The 25150-nt window shown below is 46.8% G+C and overlaps 1 protein-coding gene across 11 annotated transcripts in view; it reads right to left on the reverse strand.

The window, feature by feature from the left end:
* The window catches only part of LOC101480758 (receptor-type tyrosine-protein phosphatase mu), a 222954-nt gene that overhangs the window by 27963 nt on the left and 169841 nt on the right, over positions 1–25150 (reverse strand). For all 11 annotated transcript variants that reach the window (XM_024803717.2, XM_024803716.2, XM_024803718.2 and 8 more), the window contains 3 exons: positions 4564–4651; positions 2912–2988; positions 2645–2681 (listed from right to left, as the gene is read on the reverse strand). In XM_024803717.2, coding sequence (XP_024659485.1) covers positions 2645–2681; positions 2912–2988; positions 4564–4651 — 202 coding nt within the window. The remainder of the gene's footprint in view (positions 1–2644; positions 2682–2911; positions 2989–4563; positions 4652–25150) is intronic.

Below are 25150 nucleotides of genomic sequence, written 5' to 3' on the forward strand. Positions count from 1 at the left end.
TGTTTTGACGAGCTAATTAGTTCATGCTAATCCATTCCTGTCCTCAAGTGTTTTACAGCGAGAATCTGCTGTGAGCACACACACACACACACACACACACACACACACACACACACACACACACACACACACTGCATATTCATGCTCACAGACTGACATGCTGGCCCAAACACTACTGTTTGTTCAGGACGATGGATTTCTACCTGGAGATCTGATCTGTGTGTGTGTGTGTGTGTGTGTGTGTGTGTGTGTGTGCGCGTGTGTGTGTGCGTGTGTGTGTGCATGTGTGTGTACAGTCAGTGTCAGGTGATTTGGCGCCACCTGTGGTCAGAGGTGGAACTTGTTTTGTTGTTCTGGCTTTCTGAGCAACAACAACACATCGTGTGTTTTAATATTCACGACTTAAAACTGAAACTTTCTGAATTCTGCTTCAAATAAAAAAGTGAAGTATGTAACTACAATTCTCAGAATGCTTTGGCACACGGACCTGTTGGCTCTCAGGTTGGATGTGACTGTGAAACTGCAGGAAACCTAAAATCTCACAGATTCTCTGTGATGTTTTTGCTGATGCTGTCCTCAGAAAGAGTCTGAACAACACGTCTGAACCTTAACATCCAAAACAATTCAGATGTTATCGAATACAGTCAGTCCATCCATTTTTGATGGATGACTGTAGCTCCCCCCGCCCCCACACTGAGACGTCCTCCATCTCTGACTTACCGTTAGAATACCAACCAAGCTCTCACTATGGTTGTACTGGGGCCAAATGACCCGTAACAATGGGCCAGACACCCAACACACCTGAAGAACCCTCTACAGGGTTCTCTGAGGGTAGAGTTTGTTCTCCAAGTCCAAAAAACACAAGTAAACTTGGGCAAACTCCCATGGACCGTCAAATATCCTCGAGAGTCCAGTGTTCTGCGAGCAGGACGAAAACCCCCTTGATCCTCCAGAACCTGAGGTTCAAGTAATGGAGGGACTCTCGTTTCCAGCACCCTGGCATAGATTTCTTAAACATGGAGCCACCACCTCAGTCACACCATTGAGAAGGTGTGACTATGGAATTGAGCAGATTCTCAAAGTGTTCCCTCCACTGCATGACTATATCATCCTACCATCACTGTAGACAGTGTGTGTAGAATACCTCATTCTCCTGAATAAATGGCACCACAACAGCTGACAGCTCCAACCGAGTGTCACATAGCTGCAGAACCAATGATACGATTACAAAAATCCATCAACCTGCGGCCTACAGGGTCCTGGTGCACTTATGAACACATATTCAAACACGGTATTCATTGTGGACCAAGTGTAGCACAGAAGCCCAATAGCAGGACACAACTCGGGCATGCTGTTCTTTCCATGCACACCCCTCCAGGTCACACAGTCATTGCCCATGTGAGCGTTTAAGTCCGAGACTGGACTTTCCAGCACCTCACCCAGTGACTCTAAGAAGGCTGGATACTCTAAACTGTCCTTTGGCGCATAGGCACAAACGACAGTCAGAACCTATTCCTCCACCTGAAGGCGCAGGGAAGCAACCGTCTCATCCACCAGGAAAACCCCAACATACAGGCAACAAAGCAGGGGATACAAGTGTACCCACCCCTGCCCACCGCATCTCAACCAGGGCAACTCTAGAGTGGAACACAGTCCAGCCCAGAAAACTGGCTCCAGAGCCCGAGCAAAGTGTTGAGGTGAGGCCGAGTACATGCAGTCAGTACCTCCCAAGCTCACGCACATCTCAGCCTCAAACCCACCACAGCCTAAAACATTCTTAATAAACATATTTAAAAAATAAAAGCATTGTTCAACCAAAGGTAAGATTTTATTTGACTCCTACATAAATGCTTCAGCCTCCTCTTGTCGGGGCTGAGTAGCCAGAGAGTTTTTGGAGCAGACCCAAATGCAGACACAAGAGAGACAGAACCAAGTTTAAGAAAAGAAGAGCCATTAATTTAGGCTGAAACACAAAGGTACAAAAGTAAGAGAGAAAGCAAAACCAAGGGCTAAATCTAAACTGGGAAACTAGGACCTGGGAACACGGGGGAGATGAACAGACAACCTGACAAAGAACAAAGGAAGACAGAGGACTCAAATACATGGAGGGCAATGATAGAAGTAGAAACATCTGGGAAACACGGCTGACACAAATGAACATGGCACCACAAGGGAAGCAAAAGCAGACACACCAAACATGACTATCACACAGGAGGAAAGGCAGATGAGAGAGGGACATGATGGGGTGGAGAACATGGAACAACACACAGGAAGGGGAGACGAGACAACATGGAAATGGAAATATAACTAAACAGAGCAAAAAGATACTCAAAAATAGAAAAGTAAAATACTACACACAAAGAAATCACAAAGCACTGTGAACATCAAAAGGTGACACCTCTAATCTGCTTCACTCAGCTAATTCTCACAACTCTGCTGAAGTCTTAAGAGTTCTGCACAATGTACAGGTCAAGGGCTTTTATTGTGAAAGAGTCGGTGCAAGTAGAAGCATATATTGTTTGTCTGGGAGGGATTGTGCAATGTCACGTTTCCTGCTGGCGTCGATGTAACCCCTCGGCTCAGGTTTTTTCTTTAAAAACATCACGAGCAGCTAAAGAAGAAGAAGAAGCTGTGGGTTTCTTACCCTGGGTCGCGATGTAGTGGTTGGGTCTGTGGTAGCCCTGCGAGAGGGAACAGAGAGGTTATACCCACACACACAAACTCATGATCATATGAACAAAAACATGCAGTGTGTGTGTGTGTGTGTGTAGCTGTTGGGAGCCAACATGTCTGTGATGTTTACACACAGCTGACACTGACAGAGACGGTCGTCATGGAAACATAGTCGACCAGGACGTTTCACATCGACGTTTATAGGAAAGTAAACTCTGTGTGTGTGTGTGTTACTCACGTCTACATAGTTAGCGTTGATGTAGTCCGAGCCGCCGCCTCCATCCTGAGGCTGCAGACGCACACGAGAGTGATCATCTAACACACACACACACACACACACACACACACACACACACACACACACACACACACACTGTTAGTTCGATCCTCAGTTCCTGAGAATAAAACATCTAATAATAAATTAATAAAGTTTTAATTACAGTTGTTCAATAAAACGATGAAAACTGTGTGTGATGTTTCAAAATGATGACATTAAATTTAAATAATAACTGAATAAAAAAAATGAAGATAAATTTAATGAAAGAAAGTAAAAACAAATCAAAGTTGGAGCTGAATTGTTCCCGTGTCACCGACCACAGAGCGCCCACGTCATCTCTGACGCCTGTAGCACACTGGCTGTTACTACTGTCATTCACACAGATAGGTGTGTGTTTGTGTGCGTGTGTGTGTGTGGGGGGGGGGGGGGTGTGTGTGAATGTAAAATGTGTCCCTGCAGGCCACCGTAGCTCACAGCCTCGGCCTTCATCACACCTCATTAGCATAATTACACGCCACAGGGCCCTGTGTGTGTGCGCGCGCATGTGTGGTTCCTGATGTTCTTCAGCAGCTGTCAACACCGACTTTGTGGGACGTCAGCTGAGCAGTTACATGATGTGTTTGTGAGACCTGGGGCAGTGTGCTGATCAAAACTGACACCAGATCCGCCTGACGGACACACACACACACACACACACACACACACACACACACACACACACACACACACACACACACACACAGCTTGTCTGAAACTGCAGGTTTTCTCTCTGACATCGTTTTATGCCACCTGACTGATTAGCATCTGGTTTCTCTATAACTTCCTGTGATTGGTCTGAAAGCCGAAAGCTTCAAAGAAAAGTTTTGACACCAGGACCAAACAAGATCAGTTCACTCTGATTCCAGACTGGTCCTGGGAACGAGTCACAGCTGGACTCTGGGCTGGACTCAAACTGAGACATCAGTCTGGACCTCAGGAGGTCAAAGCAGCAGCAATCACACAGCGCAGAGTCGGTGACACGAATCGTAGCCATGATGGAAAAGTAAAAGAGGCTCTGCTGAACTTTCAGGTGGAAGACTGGAATGAAAAACTGCACTGACTGCTGACCAAGGACTGTTTGGGAATTTGAAGAGGACTATCAGCTCCTGGAAAGTTCGAGTACAGAGCCAATCCAGGATCTAAGGGGACCAACAAGTCCTATATCAAGTCCAAGACAGAGACCAAACGGAAGACTTGGAAACACTGTCCCGGGACAAGTTCTGGGACTCTGTCTCCATATCTATGGATATATATAGTTTTTGTAACCGTGCTGCTGCCATTTTGATCACACGAGCGCAGGATGGCGTCAGTTTTTACCGCCAGTGTGACGAGCTCTCTCAGGTCACTCTGAGCTTGATAAAAGGAAGCTGTCTGGGAACCAAACCCTCCTCCTGTCCCCGTGCTGCTGTGCAGGTTTGGCCTGACATGAGAATCCTGCAGCGAGACGCCCAAAACTCATGTCAGACCAACACCTGAGGTCAGCGTTCCCGGTCTCATGTTATTAACTGTCCGTGGACACAAACAGCTGAAATCAGCCTCTATGACAGACGCAGGTGACGTGCACGGGTACGTACAAGCAATGATGTTGCCGTAGCGATTCTTCATGCGGTTCTCGTCCTTCTTGGCCGAATCCCAGGGAGCGGACTGTCCCTCAAAGAAACTCTGAAAAGACACAGAGAGGGGGGTTAGTTTGAAGGCAGCGAGTGATGAATAATTCAGAGGACGTGTTTGATTTCTGTGCCTGAACCACACAGACGCCAGTTTTACGCTCTGAGCAGATGATTAGGTCCAATTAGGAGCAGGCAGCTCAGAGAGACGCCCCAGGCTCCAAACACACTCTGGTCGCTGCGTTTCCACACAAAGACACGACTTCACCTGTGTGCGTGCACCGATGCTTCACACCACCAAGAAGCTCCAGCTTCTCTGTTGTGTCACTGCACATGCACGCTTGGCTCTCACTGTTTTTGTGTGTCTTTGCTGTGATTTTGTATATTCCTGCATGTCGTTGTGAGTTCTCGTGTTTGTTGGGCTGCTCTTTGTGATTTGACGTCTCTTTGTGCGTCTGCATCACGGGTTTGTGTAAGTAAGTAAGTAAGTAAGTAAAATTTTATTTATATAGCACATTTCTAGATAAAAAATCACAAAGTGCTTTACAAGGTATAGGCACAGATTAAAAAGACAAAGTACAGTCAAAAGTTAACAAAATGCAATTTTAAAAAGATGTGTTTTTAGCTGTTTTTTTAAAAGTAATCAGCGAATCAGCAGATCTTAAGTTCTGAGGAAGAGAATTCCACAGTCTGGCGGCCACAGTAGCAAAAGCTCAATCACCCCTAGTTTTCAGTCTCGTATACTGAATAACAAGTAGGCCCTGACCACAAGACCTCAGAGACCTACTAGGGGCATAGGGCTGTAAGAGTTCAATGATGTATGATGGTGCTTGTTCTTGAAGAGCCTTAAATGTCAGAACCAGAATCTTAAAGTGGACTCTGAATTCGACAGGGAGCCAGTGTAACTGTATAAGCAGCGGTGTTATATGTGAGTATTTCGATGTTTTCGTCAGAAGCCTTGCTGCAGCATTTTGGACAGTCTGCAGACGCTCCAGGTGTTTGTATAAATGTGTGTCTTTTGTTTCTTTGTGTTTCCTCTGAGGAACATTTTGCTCTGCAGCTGTGTGTGAGTCTTTTTGTGTGTGTCTCTATCCTAAACTGACAGCAGAATCTTCAGCAGTCATACACTTGTTTGTCTGTGAAGGTTCTCAGTCATCCAGGTCATCGTAGTCTAAGGAGCTTGCAAAGAAAAGCGTCTGGACTTCTTTAAGTTGCTTGAAGATGTTTCACCTCTCGTCCGAGAAGCTTCTTCAGTTCTAGGATCAAATGGTGGAGAGTCCCAGATTTAAGCTTTGTGGGAATAACCCACCAAGAGGGACAAAAGGACCCCCTAATGATCCTCTGCCTAATCACATCAGCCAAGGTGTGAAAACGGGTGTGGGTCACAACCAGCCAGGGTTTTGGGTGAGCTCATTGTGAAACCTGGCCCCACCCTATCACGTGATTTCCTGAGGTCAGATGGCCCAGGATGTGAGTGGGCGTTAAGGCCTCTGGGAAGGATCTCAAAACTGGATTATAGATATTATCACTTTATTGATAACAGAACACTTTTCATTACTTATAACTCCTGTTTAAATGTTCATTAGGCAAAGATAATGCAAACTCATGGAAATTTAGGGTATTCTATACAGTTTGTTCAAAGTTGTCTGACTCTCCAGATATAAATGAATTGTGTCTTTAGAGTTGTAAATGCTTGACTGAGTGTCTTTTATTTAGGTACATTTCTATTTTATAAATAAAGGTAATTGTGACTATTAAAAGTGTTCTTCATTATATTTTCATGTAACTTTGTTATGAAAAAAAAAAAGTCAAAAGGAACCATTGGCCCCCAGGCATCTTCACTTTATAAAATTTGGCCCTCTTTGCAAAAAGTTTGGACACCCCTGCCTTAGACCATACACTTGTTTGTTTCACCTTCTCCTGACTGTTGAGTTGATCTACTGTGGGGTTTTTTCCATTGCATTCCTTCACCTTGTTTCTGCCCACTTCATGACCTCGTTGGTCTTTCAAGTGGTTTTACATTGTCTCATATCTACTGTCAGTTTGTTGGGTTTTTCTGTTGTTTTCTACTCTTTGATAATTGGCGGAGACTTGACTTGCTGGTTGGACCCTATTTTGTCGTTAAAACCGACCTCTCTGAGTAAATCAGCGTCGCACGTTCACTCTTCCTTCTCTACATATGGGGTTAGAGATATTTGGCGCCATCTGACTGATAGGGAGCGTTTCTTTTTCTTTAATCTGCCTCACACCTCTTCTAGGATAGACTATTTTTTCTGAGATAATTGTTTGACTAGTATTGCGTGTGCCTGTGAATACCATGAAAATAGTTAGATCATGTCCCCTTAAGTTTGGCCCTGTCTATGCCCGACTTCCCTGCATCAGGCAGGAGTTTAAACCCCACACTGCTATCACATAATACCTTTATATAATTTATAAATAACCATATTAAACTTTTTCTAGACCCAAACATCCCCACAACCTCTGGGGACAGAATATCTCAGGAAAAACGTAATAGAAAAGCAAGAATTGGCCGATAAAATAAAAGACTTGGATCATCAGTATGCACACACGAAGGATCCCAAAGATCTAAATCCAAAGTAGCTAGGCTGAATCCTGGCTCAGACCCCCGCTGTAACAGGTGTGGGTCTGATGTCTGGGAAGAGGTTTTCTATACTCTGAATAAGGAAACTGGCTCCTAACCCCCTACTTGCTCTCTTTGGTACAGTGGGTGAGGATGATAAGTGTATTACTGGGGCAAAACGCTGGGTGCTGTCTTTTGGTTCCCTCCCGGTGAGGTGAGACATTTTGGTGAGGTGGAAGGGTGCTGCCCCGCCCACCCATGTCTTGCTGATCTTATGTCTCAGTCTTAAAAAGATCAACGTCTCGTTCCAGAATGAAAACGGCAAATTTGATCAAATTTAGGGTTCTTTTCTGACAAATTACTCAATCCTTCCATTTAAGCATTTTGGATTAACTCAAGGCTTTTCAGGGAGTTTTTAGGACTTCCTGATAATAATGAATTACAGTCATCCAGCCTGATGTTTCTGGCAAAATACATTTATATTAAAAAATCAATTCAGAATTTAATTAATAGATATCAGATTATTCAAACTAAAATCCATTTGAATCTGGAAATTGATCTTTTAAACCCAGCCCTAGTCAAAGACCCTGGTCCGTGATAAAATCAGACAAACTCTGAGTAAGGTGCAGGTTAACAACAAATCAAATTTAGTTTTGAGTCAGTTAGAGTGGACGAGGCTAAGCATCACACTTTCAAATGAAATAAAACACTATGGGTCTATAGTGATTGGCGCCACACCGCCGCCTCGGCCTGTGCTTTAAAGATTCTTATAGTTAGAATGACTCGTGGGTGTTGATTCATTTAAACTGACATAACCAACTGCAACCAGGTTTCTGTAAGGCAGAGTAAGGCTACGTCCACACGTACACAGCTATTTTTGAAAACTGAGATTTTCCGTTTTCGTTTTTTTTTTAAATCCCGTCCACACGTGCAGTTTTGAGAAAATATCTCCGTCCACATGTAAACACTAAAAACAAAATGTTGGCCAATCAGAAGTCTAGAAGCCGGGAGGGAAAGACTAAACAGGGTTTTGTACCCTCACTAAACCTTCAGGACTTCTGAAAAGTTTGTGCTGTCCTGGAAAGGCAGATAATTTTGTTACTATTCAAGTGCCTTCAACATTTCAAATGTTAATAACAAAGACAGTATTTTGGTTGGTGTAGACTCACAACTCAGGAATGAACAAAATGCATACAGTACACATAAATTAATTTTTAAAAAAAGTAAATTTGTAAAAAAGTAAAAATGTTTGGATTTGGGTTGTGAGAGGGTCTGTGTTGGATATAGAAGCCCCGTCCGAGGTTCACTCAGACGCCTGTCTGTGTAAACGGAGGGACGGTAACTGTAAGTGTGTTAAAACTGCAGATAGTCAGATTAACAGCAACAGTATTTTGTTTCTATCTGCCATTGTAGACATAATCTCATGTAAGCAGTAACGTGGCGCACAGCGTCACGTCAAAAAGGCGCACACCTTTGACGTTGTGTGACTAAATCTCTGTTTTCCTCGTCCACACGCAAACGCAAAAACTGAGTTTTCAAAAATCTCAGTTTTCAGTGATTGAAAACACCGTTTACATGTGGAGGAAAGGTGCAAACGCATAGAAAAATCTGTGTTTTGAAACATACCAATGTGGACGCAGCCTAAATCAGGATCTTGATCTCATATTAAATCATTGGCTAACAGGGGCTTAGAAGAGAAAACTTAATGTTTAATAGTTTTAGTCCATTATTTAGTGCAGATGTGGATACTGTATTGTTCTTTCTTTGTAATTGTTTATGTTTACGTTGTTTGTTGCTGGTTTTTAGTTTGTTTTTTGTCTGTTTGGAAGCTGACACAGTCTCTATGGAGATGGGTTTTTGGGGGGTAGCAGGAGGAGAGAAGCTGCAGAGAGGCGTGTAAGACTGCAACTCTGCTTCCTGGTCCCAACTCTGGATAGTCATATTTTGGGGGGCTTAATAAATTTGTCCATATTTCTAGAAATGAGAGCTGCTCCATCCAAAGTGGGATGGATGCCGTCTCTCCTAACAAGACCAGGTTTCCTCCAGAAGGTTTGCCAATTATCTATGAAGCCCACATCGTTTCTGGGACACCACTCAGACAGCCAGCAATTTAAGGAGAACATGCGGCTAAACATGTCACTCCTGGTCTGATTGGGGAGGGGACCAGAGAAAACTACAGAGTCCGACATTGTTTTGGCAAAGTTGCACACCGATTCAATATTGATTTTAGTGACCTCCGATTGGCGCAACCGGGTGTCATTACTGCCGACGTGAATTATGATTTTACTGAATTTACGTTTACCCTTAGCCAGCAGTTTTAAATTTTCTTCAATGTCGCCTGCTCTGGCCCCTGGAAGACAATTGACTATGGTTGCCGGTGTCTCTAGCTTCACATGTCTGAGAACAGAATCACCAATTACCAGAGTTTGACCCCCGGCAGGTGTGTCGCCGAGTGGGGAAAAATGGTTAGACACATGAACGGGTTGGTGGTGTAACTGGGGCTTCTGTTTAGGACTATGCTTCCTCCTCACCGTCACCCAGCCGCCCTCTTTCCCCAGCAGCTTGGGGTCTGCCGGGGAACAGCTAGCGGGGCCTACGCTATCTTCGGCTGCACCAGCTACAGGGGCCTGGCTAGCTACGGTGGAATGAAGGGCGCGAAGCAGAGTCTCCAATTCAGTAATCCTGGCCTCCAGCGCTGCAAATATGCTACATGTATTTATCTACCACAGAGAGGAACACCAACACTTGGTGAAATCATTCGATCCATCCACTCTTATCCACTGTAGGTTCGTCAGTGCTTCATTAAAATGCCTGTAGACACATGTGTGTGAGACAACAGTCTAACAGCTTCAGACATCCATCAAACAGAGGTGAACAATGTCTCTCTCACACACACACACACACACACACACACACACACACACACACACACACACACGACTGACAGCGTGGAACAAAAGAAGGAAAAAAAATAGAAAAGAATGAAAGGAAGGAACTAATGAATGCTGATAGCTGTGTGTGTAACAGGGCTTTTTTCAGACACTGATGCTAATGCTAGCTGTCTTCTTTAATCACCACTATCCTCCTGCTGTCACTGAGGTCAGAGGTCATCACTTCTAAGGAGACACAAATTGTGTTATGGTCCTGGGCCATGTGGGCCCAGTATTCTTAGTTTCTTGTATTTTTGTATTTCATTCCTTATTTAGGCCATGTTTCCTGAGTTGTCCTGGTGTGTTGTTCCCTAAGTGTTTTCCCTTCGTGACTCTTACCCCCTGTGTGCCCCTCTGTGTATTTATGAGCCCTCGTCTCTCTTTGTGTTTATTCCATGTTTCCCCTGCCCGTTATGTCCATGTTCTTCCTGTGCTCTCTCTCTCCCCTCCTGTCTGAACCCCCGTGTACTTCCTGTTTTACTTTGTGACTCCCGCGCCTGTATACGTCATGTTATGTTCACCCCGCCCTGTCTCGTTATGATTATCAGTGTCAGCTGTGTTCCCCATGTGCTCCCACTTCCCTCGTTAACCCTCTGTGTATTTATGTCTGCGTCTCCCTCAGTTCCGTGTCGCGTTCTCCCTCATGCTGTGTGGATCTCCCTGTGTCTCTCTGCGAGTGCTTAGTTTGTTGTTCCCAGTTTAGTTTTGTATTTCCTGCGATCTGCCTCTCCAGCATTAAAGCTGCATTTTGAGTTCATCCTCTGAGTCTGTGAGTTTTGCATTTTTGGGTCCTCATCCTGCCTGCCACACAGCGATCCATGACAGAAGAACGCGACCTCGACATGGACCCAGCAACTCACAACCCCTCCGCTGAGCTCCGGGAGGATCTGATCTATACAGTGGAGTACCACTGTCAGGAGTGGGAGGCGCTGCCAGGAGACAAACACAGGGAGGTCGTAGCCGTCCGTCTACAGCGGATGGTGTCCGGACTCCCGTGGCTGTTCGGCGCGCTGCGCCCCCACATCCGGGACTTTCTCGTCTCCACTGTGGGCATCCGCCCGGGGCAGCTGTTCCAGCAGAAAGAGCCGGAAATAGTCGGAACAATGAGGCTCACCACCGTTACACCGTCTGTTCACGCTCCATCGGCTTCCGCATCCTCGCCACCGCCTGACTGCACTACGCGGATCAAGGAGATGCCAGCGGCTATTGACTTCGGCGAGGAGGAGCGGCAGCAAGTATTACGGGCGTATCGCGAGGACGAGCACCGTTGGAAGCCCTGGCTCATCCCCGAGGAGGAGTTCTCGCCAACCGCCCCGCCTCGCACCTGCCGCCCGCCCTCGCCGCCTCGATCGGACTGCTCGTCTCCTGCTGCCTTTCTGGCACGGATGTGGTTGGAGGACGAGGAGCCGGTCGCTATGGCAAGTCAGGTTTTGCCCACAGCCGCTTCAAGAAGAAAGCGGCGTTCTCGCCGCCGTCGCGCACCGCTACGTCCCGCCTCGCCCTCCACGGAGCATCACGAGGATGCTGTGGGGGTCCTGGATGGCGATCTCGAGGAGCAGCACGCCGCATACGCACAGCTAGAGGAAGAGTTCGGGAGGGAGCCGTGGCTCGCCCCGATCGTGACGAGCGCTCTTTCCGGGGAACTCGACTGGCTCTTGGGGGTCCCCGGAGTTGCCAGGGACTTCCACCGCTCACCCCGCCCGCTTCCACGGATGGAAAGAAGCGGCACTCTCGCCGCCGGCGCTCTAAGCCTCAGCCTAAGGAGGTCCCTCAGTTAATGCCATCTGAGGCTTTAACTCCCATCAGCCATCCAGCCGTGAGTACCCCTGACTCAGTTTCTGACATTGTATCTAGCCCCATAGCCAAAGACATCAAGTCAAAGGGTTTTTCTGAGTTAACTAGTGATGAGGACGTTACGTCTCACACAGTGAACCTGCAGTCGGTGGGTCTTTCTGAAATAATGAAAGATGCTGGGAGTAAAGGTTCAGACTCAAAGTATTCTGTATCATACAACTTTCGATTTAATGTGTTGAAATCCTTAGCGAGCAGTCCTAGTTGTGTGGGTGATCAAGAATTAAATCCTGTTACCTCAGACCATTTAACGATTACCAAGCCACCTCATGCCAGGTTTGAAACTTTGCGTGAACCATTTACCGAGTCTGAAGAGAGACTGCCTAGCTTTCCTCAAGGAGCCACTAAAGACTGTTTGTACTGTGCTGAAGTCTCTGAAGAGGTGGGGGCAGCAGCTGTCCAGCCAGCACCCGTCCTAGTTTTGTCCCAGACTCCTCTTATAACGGAGGTGAGTGACTGTGCTTTTTCATCTCATGAGCCTGATATAGTGGAGTGTACTGGGTTGCCCTTTTGTGGGCCCAGCTATGAAGAAACTGGTGCCAAAGACTGCTCTACCATTAATCATGATTTCATAGACACCCATGCTGTGACTGACCTAACTCTGGTTACAACTGAGGGCCAGTCAGAGCAGTGTTGTGATAATGAAAGGACTGTGTGTAACTGTTTTGAAGAAGCACACAACAAAACCACAGACCATGTTCTTGACTCTGTAGAATCCAGGACTTTTTCTAGTGTTGCTCCCATAGCCGCACCACATGAAGCCAAGGTTCATGAGACAGCGAAAGGGGTTCACACGTCGGCTGTACAGTCTGCTTCTGAGCCTGCTAGGAATGGCGTGAGCTTTCTCTCTGCCTCAGACTGTTTTCTACCGCAGCCAACTCGTACAGCCGAGACAGAGTGTTACCCCCGCGTGCAGATTGTAGTGGAGTCTAGTACTGTATTCCCTGATGGTGGGATTGCAGACAGTGCTCAAGACCAAATGCACAGGAACGTGAGCTCTGATGCTACTGCTTCTCAGTTGCAGACTGTTAGGCCAGCCATAAGCATGCCTGCCTCTTTATGTGGCTCTGAATCCAGCTACGGACTTATGTGTAATCCTACCATGAACTATTGTGTTGACAATACCGACAGGGGGTTGGCATCTACCACTCGAGTTACCGAAAGTGTTCATGACCTGAGAAATTATGGTTTCAAAGCTTGTCATGCTAACAGTGTTCTATGTGCTGCCTCACCAGTCGCTTCTGAGCTTAAGACTCTCCTCAGGGCCTCCTCAGATGCCACATCAGCTGGAGGGTCCGAGGGGCCCGTTCAGCCGCCTGTCTCCGCTGGAGGGTCCGAGGGGCCCATTCAGCCGCCTGTCTCCGCTGGAGGGTCCGAGGGGCCTGTTCAGCCGCCTGTCTCCGCTAGAGGGTCCGAGGGGCCTGTTCACCAACCTTCCTTGTCAACTGGGGGGCCCGAGGAGCCCGTCCAGCCACCAGCTGCTCCATCAGTTGCAGCCTTCGTGTCTCCACCCACACCGTCGCCTGGTCCAGCTCCGGCTTCAGCTTCGCCTTCAACGTTGCCTGGTCCAGCGTCGGCCTCGACTTCGGCTTCGCCTGGTCCGGCCCCCGCATCGCCTCCGCCTGGCCCGGCTTCATCGCCTGTGGCTGCCGCGCCACCGCCTGGTCCAGCTCCGTCACCTGTGGCTGCCACGCCACCGCCTGGTCCGGCTCCGTCGCCTGTGGCTGCCACGCCACCGCCTGGTCCTGCCTTGTCTGGTCCTGCCTCGACTGGTCCTGTGCCCACCGGGCCTCGGCCAGTACACCTGACACTGCAGAGTCGCCGCTGCCTTCCGCACGGCCGGCCTCCTGAACTGCTCCGTCGTCTCCTTCGCCGCCGCCGCCGCCTTCCGCGTGGCCGGCCTCCTGAACTGCTCCGTCGTCTCCTTCGCCGCCGCCGCCGCCGCCTTCCGCCGCCTTCCGCGCGGCCGGCCCCCTGAACTGCTCCGTCGTCTCCTTCGCCGCCACCGCTGCCTTCCGCACGGCCGGCCTCCTGAACTGCTCCGTCGTCTCCTTCGCCGCCACCGCTGCCTTCCGCACGGCCGGCCTCCTGAACTGCTCCGTCGTCTCCTTCGCCGCCGCCGCTGCCTTCCGCACGGCCGGCCTCCTGAACTGCTCCGTCGTCTCCTTCGCCGCCGCCGCCGCCGCCTTCCGCGCGGCCGGCCCCCTGAACTGCTCCGTCGTCTCCTTCGCCGCCACCGCTGCCTTCCGCACGGCCGGCCTCCTGAACTGCTCCGTCGTCTCCTTCGCCGCCGCCGCTGCCTTCCACACGGCCGGCCTCCTGAACTGCTCCGTCGTCTCCTTCGCCGCCGCCGTTGCCTTCCGCACGGCTGGCCTCCTGACCGGCTCTATCACCTGTGTTGCCCGCCTGGTCGGCCCCCGCGGGCTCCGGGTCGGCCTCCTGAACTGCACCACTGCTGCCTTCTGCACGACCGGCCTCCAGATACAAGGGGACGTGGCCTGGTGTGTGGCCGCCCTCCAGGCCGACCCCCTGAACTTTCTTTGGACTATTGTCTTGTGCTCCTGTGTTTGTTGACGGTTGTTTTGTTTCCTGTTCTGGTTCCTCCGTCCTGGTCCCCCGCCTCCCGCCCCGGGTGGGTTGTTTTCTGTTTGTCTTGTTTTGGTTCTCGAGTTTGGGCTGTCGGGTGCCAGCCCTTGGGGGGGGGGGGGGGGGGGGGGGTGATGTCATGGTCCTGGGCCATGTGGGCCCAGTATTCTTAGTTTCTTGTATTTTTGTATTTCATTCCTTATTTAGGCCATGTTTCCTGAGTTGTCCTGGTGTGTTGTTCCCTAAGTGTTTTCCCTTCGTGACTCTTACCCCCTGTGTGCCCCTCTGTGTATTTATGAGCCCTCGTCTCTCTTTGTGTTTATTCCATGTTTCCCCTGCCCGTTATGTCCATGTTCTTCCTGTGCTCTCTCTCTCCCCTCCTGTCTGAACCCCCGTGTACTTCCTGTTTTACTTTGTGACTCCCGCGCCTGTATACGTCATGTTATGTTCACCCCGCCCTGTCTCGTTATGATTATCAGTGTCAGCTGTGTTCCCCATGTGCTCCCACTTCCCTCGTTAACCCTCTGTGTATTTATGTCTGCGTCTCCCTCAGTTCCGTGTCGCGTTCTCCCTCATGCTGTGTGGATCTCCCTGTGTCTCTCTGCGAGTGCTTAGTTTGTTGTTCCCAGTTTAGTTTTGTATTTCCTGCGATCTGCCTCTCCAGCATTAAAGCTGCATTTTGAGTTCATCCTCTGAGTCTGTGAGTTTTGCATTTTTGGGTCCTCATCCTGCCTGCCACACAGCGATCCATGACAAATTGGTATCATTACAAACTCACCTACAGAGTACTACAGTAAATACTACTTTAAATACTACAGTTTACTACAATAAAAATACATTAAATACTAAAGGATGTAGTATTTAATGTCAGGGAGTTTTCAGGAAGTCCTAAAAACTCACTGAAAAGCCTTCAGCTAATCCAAAATGCTGCAGCAAGAGTCCTGACAGGGACTAGAAAGAGAGAGCAGATTTCTCCTGTTTTGGCTTCCTGTTAAATCCAGAATTCAAAATCCTGCTCCTCACATACAAGGTCTTAAATAATCAGGCCCCATCTTATCTTAATGACCTTGTAGTACCATATCACCCTATTAGAGCACTTCGCTCTCGCTCTGCAGGCCTACTTGTTGTTCCTAGAGTATTTAAAAGTAGAATGGGAGGCAGAGCCTTCAGTTTTCAGGCCCCTCTTCTGTGGAATCAGCTTCCAGTTTGGATTCAGGAGACAGACACTATCTCTACTTTCAAGATTAGGCTTCAAACTTTCCTTTTTGCTAAAGCTGTCACGGTTCTGGGTCATTTTGACCCAGCAGTTTCAGTTTCTTATGTTTTGGTATTCTTCTGTGTTATGAATTAAGTTCCTGTTTTGATTATTATAATTCTATGTACCAGTTTATTCTGGTTTAGGTTTGTGTCTTGTGCCCTCGTATTTAGTGCTGTTAGTGTCAAGTCTGCGTCTTTGTGAATTGTTTCCTGTTTTACTTTGAAGGTCCCTGTCTTATGTCAGTGTTTTCAGTTTTGCTTCCCCTGTCTCGTCATTTCCTCCCAGCTGTGTTCTAATGCTGTGTCTCATTGCACTCGTTATCCGTCAGTGTATTTAACCCCCATGTTTCTCTTTGTCAGTGTTGCGTCATCTGTGTTTCTCCCCTGAGGTCATGTCAGGGTTCAAGACTCTGTGCAAGACTCATGTTCCTTGTTCTAGTATACGTTTCATAGTTCTTTCATGTCCCAGCACTGAGTCTTGTTTATAGTCGTCTCAGTCGTCATTGTCATAGTGTTCGCTGTTCTTAGTTTCTCCAGTTTAGGTTTTAGTTTAGGTAGCCACCGTCCCTGCTGTTTTGTTATGCCTTTCTATCAGCCACAATAAAGGCTCGCCTTTTGTTTAAAGTTCAGTTCTGCCTTCTGGCCTGTGTCTGCTCCTGGGTCCTCCTCACTGTCTCCACTCGGTCTGCCCCGCAGACGTGACAAAAGCATATAGTTAGGGCTGGATCAGGTGACCCTGAATCCTCCCTTAGTTATGCTGCAATAGGTGTAGGCTGCCGGAGGATTCCCATGATGCACTGGGTGTTTCTTCTTCACTCACTATGTGTTAATAGACCTCTCTGCATTGAATCATACTTGTTATTAATCTCTGGGCCTGTCTCAATGTGCGTACTTGTGCGTACTTGCGTTCTCGTGTACTCGTGATACGTCATCAGTCGGAGACCAAGTACTGTTCCAATTCGAAGTACGCATCAAGCCGAGAACGCGAAAAAGTCCCGAATGTGTTCTCGCTCTGCCCGTTTTATCGAGCATGCATCGGTGGTGACTTGTGTGGACTTGGTACAGCTAAATATCCCAGAATGCATTTCGTCCAAAACTCAAACAATGGCGGACGAGCGGTCCTGAAAACTTTTAAATATTACTCTTTCTGGGTCACAAAATAAACGTTTAAGTTATTTTCAAGCGAGAATGTAGCTGTGTAAACTTCAAATATCTGCTCGATTTATCAAGATATCATATATTTCCAAACGCGCTCCGATGTTTTTGGAGGCGTCTTCTAAGTGCTCCATAGCAGATAGCGAGGTCGAGGATTATTAGAGCCGGCGAGAACAGCGGACTCCCGGCACATCGTTTTCAACCCCCCCCGCGGTCTGTTCGCTACTCAGGTTAAACAAACCCCAGTAGCTGTCTATTGTATTGAGTGTCCACTAAAATAAAAATAAAAGCGTTCTAACATCTCACCTACTTGTTTTTATTAAGGTATGTACACGTATGTGTATCTGGGACTCTCCTCAGCTCTTACTGGGACAGTGGCGCGGCTGCCCCTCTGTTGGTCTTCCTTGGTCTCTTGTGTTCTGGGGGCCTCTGGATGTCTGGAGTTTTGATCTCCTCCATACCCGCTTCACACCCTGGAGGACGGGGCTGTGGCCCCCCCACACTCCCTAGCAGATCATTACATGGAGAAACCTTTGGAATGCAAGCATGCTGATCCACACAGGTATGCACACATGGGTATTCACAGACGCGGACTAAAGCTTTCCTGGCTGCTGCCTCAAAGCACACTGTGCGCTGTCTATCTTGCGTGCTGCACAATATCGCTTATTATTTAGTAAATATTGATATCTATGACTAGCTAGTTTATTGTGATGGTGCTTTGTTTTCTCTATTATTATGTTGCTCTTTGTTGTTTGCTGTCTCCTCTGTTTGTTTGTTTGTTTGTTTGTTTGTTTTTTTCTCCATACAGGTGACCCAGGAGTTTTTTTTTTTTTTTTTTTTGTCTCTCTTCCCCCCCCTTCTCACCGTCTCTTCTCCCCTTTGGTTTTCTTTCTTTCTCTCCCCCTCTCTCTCTCATTCATTCCCCCTGTCCTATTTATTAAAAAAAAAAAAAAAAAAAAAAAATGACAAAGGATGAACTGAAGCTCTGCCATCACGTAATGTCGCATACTGCTGTTTCTGATGTCATTTAAGAAAAAAAAAAAAAAAAAAAAAAAAAAAGGTATGTACACGTATGTACATGTACACTATTTTTATTAATAGAGATTTCACTACTGAGGTTAAACATGATATGTACGTCACTTAGATCACTTCTAAATGTTAATGTTTGGTTTATTTCAGTGTTTTATTTGTTCCTGAGTAAACCGGTTTGGCTGTGATTAAAGCTTCATAACATATTACTCGCAGTTAAATTAAGAGGGGACGGCAGTAAAAACTCCGGACCTGTGACATCATCAAGTACGCTGGTGTTCCAATTGTACAAATCGCGAGTCCGTGCTCGCGTACTTGAGAATTGAGAAAGGGCCTCTGTCTCTCTTCCACAGCATGTCTTTATCCTGTTTTCCTCCTCTCACCCCAACCAATCACAGCAGATGGCCCCGCCCCTCCCTGAGCCTGGTTCTGCCGGAGGTTTCTTCCTGTTAAAAGGGAGTTTTTCCTTCCCACTGTGGCCAAAGGTCTGCTCATAGGGGGTCATATGATTGTTGGGTTTTTCTCTATATCTATTATTGTAGGATCTACTGTACAATATAGAGCACCTTGAGGTGACTGCTGTGTTATTTGACGCAATATAAATAAAACTGAATTGAATTCAATTGAATTATAATAAATAGCTCTAATGTATACAAATAGCTCAACTATAAATATCAAGATTATTAGTGGGATTAAATAAATGTGATTGACATTTTACTCTGTAAAACGTTGTCATTCGTTATTTTACTGAGTGTGTGCAAAAGGGTGCAACTGTTACACTGTATACTGTGCATTAGGTGGAGGAGTTGTACAGAGATATCCACAGGAAAGAATCATTTCCTGTGTTGTTCATTGGTGCATTATGGGGAGTGTTGGGTAAGTTAGTTTAAATTAGTAACTTAGTTACTTCTATCAAAAGTAACTCAGTTACTTCAAGTTACTCATTACTTTCGGAGTAACTAGTTACTAGGGAAAGTAACTTTGGTTTTACTCAGAATTCTCTTGTTAATGTGCTGCTTCCGTAACTGGATACCCAGCAAGATTGCCAGTCTTCTAGCTTGCTTACTTGCCACAAGTGCACTGTGCCACCTACCAATAGAAAGGAAAAGATAATGTGCACATTTCCACGAGAGAAATCCCACGCCTGATTCTATCCTAGCCTGCTTTTTACATCCAACACAAAAACTGCAGTCGTGGTGCTTTCGATTGTACTCAGAACTCGGAAATTCTGCCTTCTGAATAGGAAGATGTAGACTGCAGATGAGCTGCATACAGGGCTGGACTGGGACAAAAAAATCGTCCTGGGCATTTTGACTAGAGACCGGCCCACCATTATAGGAAAAATCATAAAGTCTTTGAATGAAAACAAACACTGTTGTGACAGTGATGTTCACTGTTCTGATGGTATATATGCATCAATCTATCAATTGTTTGTTGCAAGACTCAGATAATTTTTTTTTAAAAAGTGAGACATTTTAAACGAGAATAAGAAAGTATTTCCTTGTGCCCCCCTTTCCCTTTTAATTCCCTACATGGACCCCTGGCAACACTTTGCTAGACCCGCCCCTGCACAGTTACCAGCTGTCAGCTACTTAGAAAAGGATCCTGGTGTTATTTGTGTCTCAGAAACAGTTCATAACTTCAACTCATTCATGTCACCTAAAAGGTAAACCTGTTTCTCCATCACCTGCTCAGCTCTGATGATCCAGTAAGGACATCTCCTGGTTTCATCTTCATGTTTCCCTCTCACCACATATCCAAACCGACATCATGACCAGCAGCTTTACAGCTGTGGCTCCAGCAAACATCAGCTGATACTAGAAATTAATATTAAATAAATTCTAACAACAGCTGATCAAGCTTAAACGTGCTGCTGTTGTTTAGCGCGACATCCGCTGGTTTCTTCTTTCTGGCGCAAAGTGGGCGATAAATAAACAAGAGAGAAAAGCCAATCAGCTGATCATTGATCAGTTTCATGATTGAAGTAGAAACAGGAGAAGGAGGGGGAGAGGGAGGGGGAGAAGAAGAGGCAGCTGTGCAGCGTAAAGAGACAGAATAACTCCAGCTTTGTGTCTTTTTCATTGTAGCTGAAGTCCGGGACAAACTGTTCCTTTTCACCTCAATACGAAACGCGTAATATTTTCTCTGAATACGAGATGATTCTGTTTTTTACGGGACGGTTGGCAACTCTAATAATTAACCTTATGAACAAAATAAAGTTCAACATCAGTAACATAGCACCCACCCAGCTGTATAGAAACTCCGTCATGCTAGCTAGCACGCAGTACGAAAAAGTCAGCACAACGAAAATAAACTCCACCTAAACTTGGTTTATATCTGACCCAGATAGACTGCAGGTTATAACTTCTTACCTGAAGTTCAGTTCACCTGACACTCTCGGACCAGCGGCCGCTTCGGGTCTCTCCTCTTGCCTCCCTTTTCCTTCATCCATCTGCTGGCTTCCACCACTTGCTAATGTTATTGAATCAGTGGAAGCTCCGCGTTAGCCACCACACGAAGTAACGAATAACGAGCCTATCTAAATCCCAGTAACGAGTAACGCGTTCCCGGTTTTGGCATAATAACTAGTTACCGTGCTCATTACCACAATAATAACATAGTTACTGTAACGCGTTACTTAATAACGCGTTAGTCCCAACACTGATTATGGGTAATCCTAATCTCTCACTGAGGTAGCTCCTGTGACTGGCCAGCACATCATGGAGTGGGTGGCAGATAAGGAAGATAAGGACAATGGCAGCATTGTCCTTATCTTGGACAACATCCACTTCAGTCTGTGCATCCCCGACCCTCAACCTGCTCCCTCAGCATGCAACAGCATGGAGGACGGCACTGGCCACAATAGACTCGTAGAAACTCCTGAGCATTGTCCGAAAGAGGACGGTCCCTTGTGGTGCCACTGTGTTGCTGATCACCTTGTCAGACACGCAATGTGGAAGACGCACATATTGTGGTCTTCTTGTCAGGTATTCAACAATCCAGGACACCAGAGAAGCATCCACCTGCATCGCTGTCATCTCCCAGGATGGTCGGCCTGATGGTGCTGAAAGTACTGGAAAAGTTAAAAAAACATGACCCTCACAGCGCTCGCCGGCTAGTCCAGATGGGCGTAGACACGATTGAGCAGGTAGATGATGCCGTCCTCAGCTCAAAGGCGGGGCCGGTAGGCAAAATGAAGGAGATCCTGATGTGGTCTGACTATGGGTCGGAGCTGGTCCAGAATCCAGTGATGGTCTTCATGCCATTCCACACCTCGCTCATTCTGTTCTGGTGAAGTTTCCACTCCAGCTTCGTCATGTAATTGTCCTTAGCCTCTCTGATCTTGTCCTTCAGCAACACCTGGATCCTTCTCAGTCTGAGCTGGAATAATGGAGTAGGTGCAAAAAGTTATGTAGTCAGTGAGGCTCAAAGAGTGTCTCCTCATCGGTCATCTCAAAACAGCCCTGTAGTTCTGCTAAGGCCTCCTCTGACCACCTCCATTACAGTTGGTACGTCCATGGGTCTGGCCAACAAGCCGGCAGGCATCAGAGCAATCAGCTGATCTCTGGAGTAATCAAAGCGTGTGGTGTAGCTGCTGCAATCCCATTCCTCAATGAAACTAACAGTTCCACAACAAGGAGAACAAAGACTTGCTCGACCCACATGTTTGAGAGAAAGCTATTAAAACAAAATAACACTAATACTAAGTAAAATAAAAAATAGAGAAAAAGTAGGAGAAACTGAAACAGGCTGCATGCAGGTTGACGAATGCGCAGTCATGCATATCAGGAATATTTTTGGATCAATGTTGTTTACATGATATATCTATGGTTTACATTTCTAAGTGTTGTTTATTTGCTGATGACTTTTTTGTTGTGGGAATTTTCAAGCTGCTTCTGGAAACAGGAAATGGTTGATCTGCTCTGTTCATGTTGGAAAAACAAAATGAATAATATTTGGAAACTGCTTGCTAAAATAACCACAGAAAAATGACAATGGATTCAAAACTGACATGAAACTAAATTCTTGGGAGTTATTTAGATAATTTATGTACAGTTTGCATTTTGCCAAAGCTGAAAAGTCTAAATCTATTTATTTTGTACAAAGTCAAAGACTTTGGCAACAATCTCCATGCCTTTAACATTATTCACTTATTGTTTTATGCAGAGGTGGGAAACACCCGACAAACATCAACTCAATGGTTTTATTACAAAAAAAGAAAAAGCCATATGAATGGTAACAAACAGACCTGAGTCACAAATCCATTCCTGATTCAACTAAATATGCTGAAACTCAAACATTTAGTAGATTATAACCTAATTCAAATGACATACAAAGCTTATAATGGTCAATTCCCACTTGACGTTCAGAATTTGTTCAAATATGGATAATAAATCCAAATGTAAAGGAAGTTGGAGTTTAGGTTAGGACCAGTGTGAAGGGTCTTTGTCAGGGGGTTAAACTTCCTGTGTTTCAATCATAGCTTAAAGAATTTGATTAATTTTTCTTATGCAATGATCTCTCTGTTTTGGATCAGGGTCTGTGTTATATAAGCTTTAGCTAAAACCTACATCTCTTTAGCTTGACATTGAATTTCTCTTGTTTAATCGTTTAATCTCTGAGGATATAAATGAAGCCAGTAAAGATAAAAAACTGTGTGAAACTACATCTTTTTGTACTAAAGCAGACGATCAGAGAAGCATAGCAGGTTTCCACTCGTGGTTTACAAGGATGGTTACCACAGAGACTGACAGGGGTGAGTCTGAGCTCACACTCAGCTACTGTGCTAATGTGTGTGCGTTACTGCCATATTGTCTCTAATCTAGTCGACAAGAACACAGGACAGTAAGAATCTGAAAACCAAGAAGACGTCTTACCTCGTTAAGCTGTCCGATCACATTAATTAGTAAAGGAGAAGCATGGAGGGAGATAACAGTCATGAGTGGGGCGCTCAGCTGGACAGCTGGGATTCAGTCATGAGCTCACGTGAACTGATTACTGCATCAATACTACAATCAAACCTAGGTTAAACCACAAAATCTGCTCTGAAACCCAGACTGGAATCAAGCTGGAACGAGACTGGACTCAGACTGGACTCAAACTGGACACAGGCTGGACCTAGACTGGACACAAGCTGGACCCAGACTGGAATCAAGCTGGAACTAGACTGGACTCAAACTGGACACAGGCTGGACCCAGACTGGACTCAAGCTGGACTCAAACTGGAATCAAGCTGGAACCAGACTGGACTCAAACTGGACACAGGCTGGACACAGGCTGGACCCAGACTGGACTCAAACTGGACTCAAACTGGAATCAAGCTGGAACCAGACTGGACTCAAACTGGACACAGGCTGGAACTAGACTGGACTCAAGCTGGACTCAAACTGGACACATTCTGGAACCAGACTGGACACAGGCTTGAACCAGACTGGACTCAAGCTGGACTCAAACTGGACACAGGCTGGACCCAGACTGGACTCAGGCTGGAACCAGACTGGACTCAAACTGGACACAAACTGGACACAGGCTGGACCCAGACTGGACACAGGCTGGAACCAGACTGGACTCAAGCTGGACTCAAACTGGACACAGGCTGGACCCAGACTGGACACAGGCTGGACTCAGGCTGGAACCAGACTGGACTCAAACTGGACACAAACTGGACTCGAGCTGGACCCAGACTGGACTCAGGCTGGACTCAAACTGGACCCAGACTGGACTCAGGCTGGAACCAGACTGGACTCAAACTGGACACAAACTGGACTCAGGCTGGACCCAGACTGGACTCAAGCTGGACTCAAACTGGACCCAGACTGGACTCAGGCTGGAACCAGACTGGACTCAAACTGGACACAAACTGGACCCAGGCTGGACCCAGACTGGACTCAAACTGGACCCAGACTGGACACAGGCTGGAACCAGACTGGACTCAAACTGGACACAAACTGGACACAAGCTGGACCCAGACTGGACTCAAACTGGACCCAGACTGGACACAGGTTGGACCCAGACTGGACTCAAGCTGGACTCAAACTGGACCCAGACTGGACTCAGGCTGGAACCAGACTGGAGTCAAACTGGACACAAACTGGACACAGGCTGGACCCAGACTGGACTCAAACTGGACCCAGACTGGACACAGGTTGGACCCAGACTGGACTCAAGCTGGAACCAGACTGGACTCAAACTGGACACAAACTGGACACAGGCTGGACCCAGACTGGACACAGGCTGGACTCAGGCTGGAACCAGACTGGACTCAAACTGGACACAAACTGGACTCAGGCTGGACCCAGACTGGACTCAGGCTGGAACCAGACTGGACTCAAGCTGGACTCAAACTGGACCCAGACTGGACTCAGGCTGGAACCAGACTGGACTCAAACTGGACACAAACTGGACACAGGCTGGACCCAGACTGGACTCAAACTGGACCCAGACTGGACTCACTTGTGGAAAAAAACTGGGCTGATTCATGTTTTTGAGAGGCTGCCATCACTGAACAGACGGATGGACGGAGAGTGAGACAGAAACACTGGAAGAACTCCTCACTGCTAACTTTCTGCAAATGGAGGGTGAAAACATTCCCTGTGTGTGCATGTTGTGTCTATGTGTGTGTGTGTGTGTGTACTCAGGATGTATAATGGATTAGCCCTGAGGGCAGCCCGCTAGCAGGCAACCAGAACTGAACACACACACACACACACACACACACACACACACACACACACACACACACACACACACACACACACAAGCCATTCCCTGTTTTGGCCCATTAGCTGGAGGGAAGATCTATAATGTATGTGTGTGTGTGTGTCTGTATGTGTGTGGTTGTGTGTGTGTGGGGGGGGTTCAGGTAAGTAACATCCATTAGTAAGTTTTTCTCATGATGAAAATGGGTAAACATGTGTAGTGCGCGCGCGCGCGCACACACACACACACACACACACACACACACACACACACACACACACACACAGCTCACAACAGAAAGTCCCAAACTGGTGCTGTTAGTGAACATTATTTATTTATTTTATTTACTGTCTTCGTCTCCTGGTTATTGCTCCTCCTCCTCCTGCTCTCGCAGCCCTCATGCTCCTCATTACTCACTAACCCGCCTGCTCACAGATTAATACTTTTGATATAAATGATTAATTGT

The sequence above is a fragment of the Maylandia zebra genome, linkage group LG9 (genome assembly GCF_041146795.1).
Source record: "Maylandia zebra isolate NMK-2024a linkage group LG9, Mzebra_GT3a, whole genome shotgun sequence".
Taxonomy (NCBI): Eukaryota; Metazoa; Chordata; class Actinopteri; order Cichliformes; family Cichlidae; genus Maylandia; species Maylandia zebra.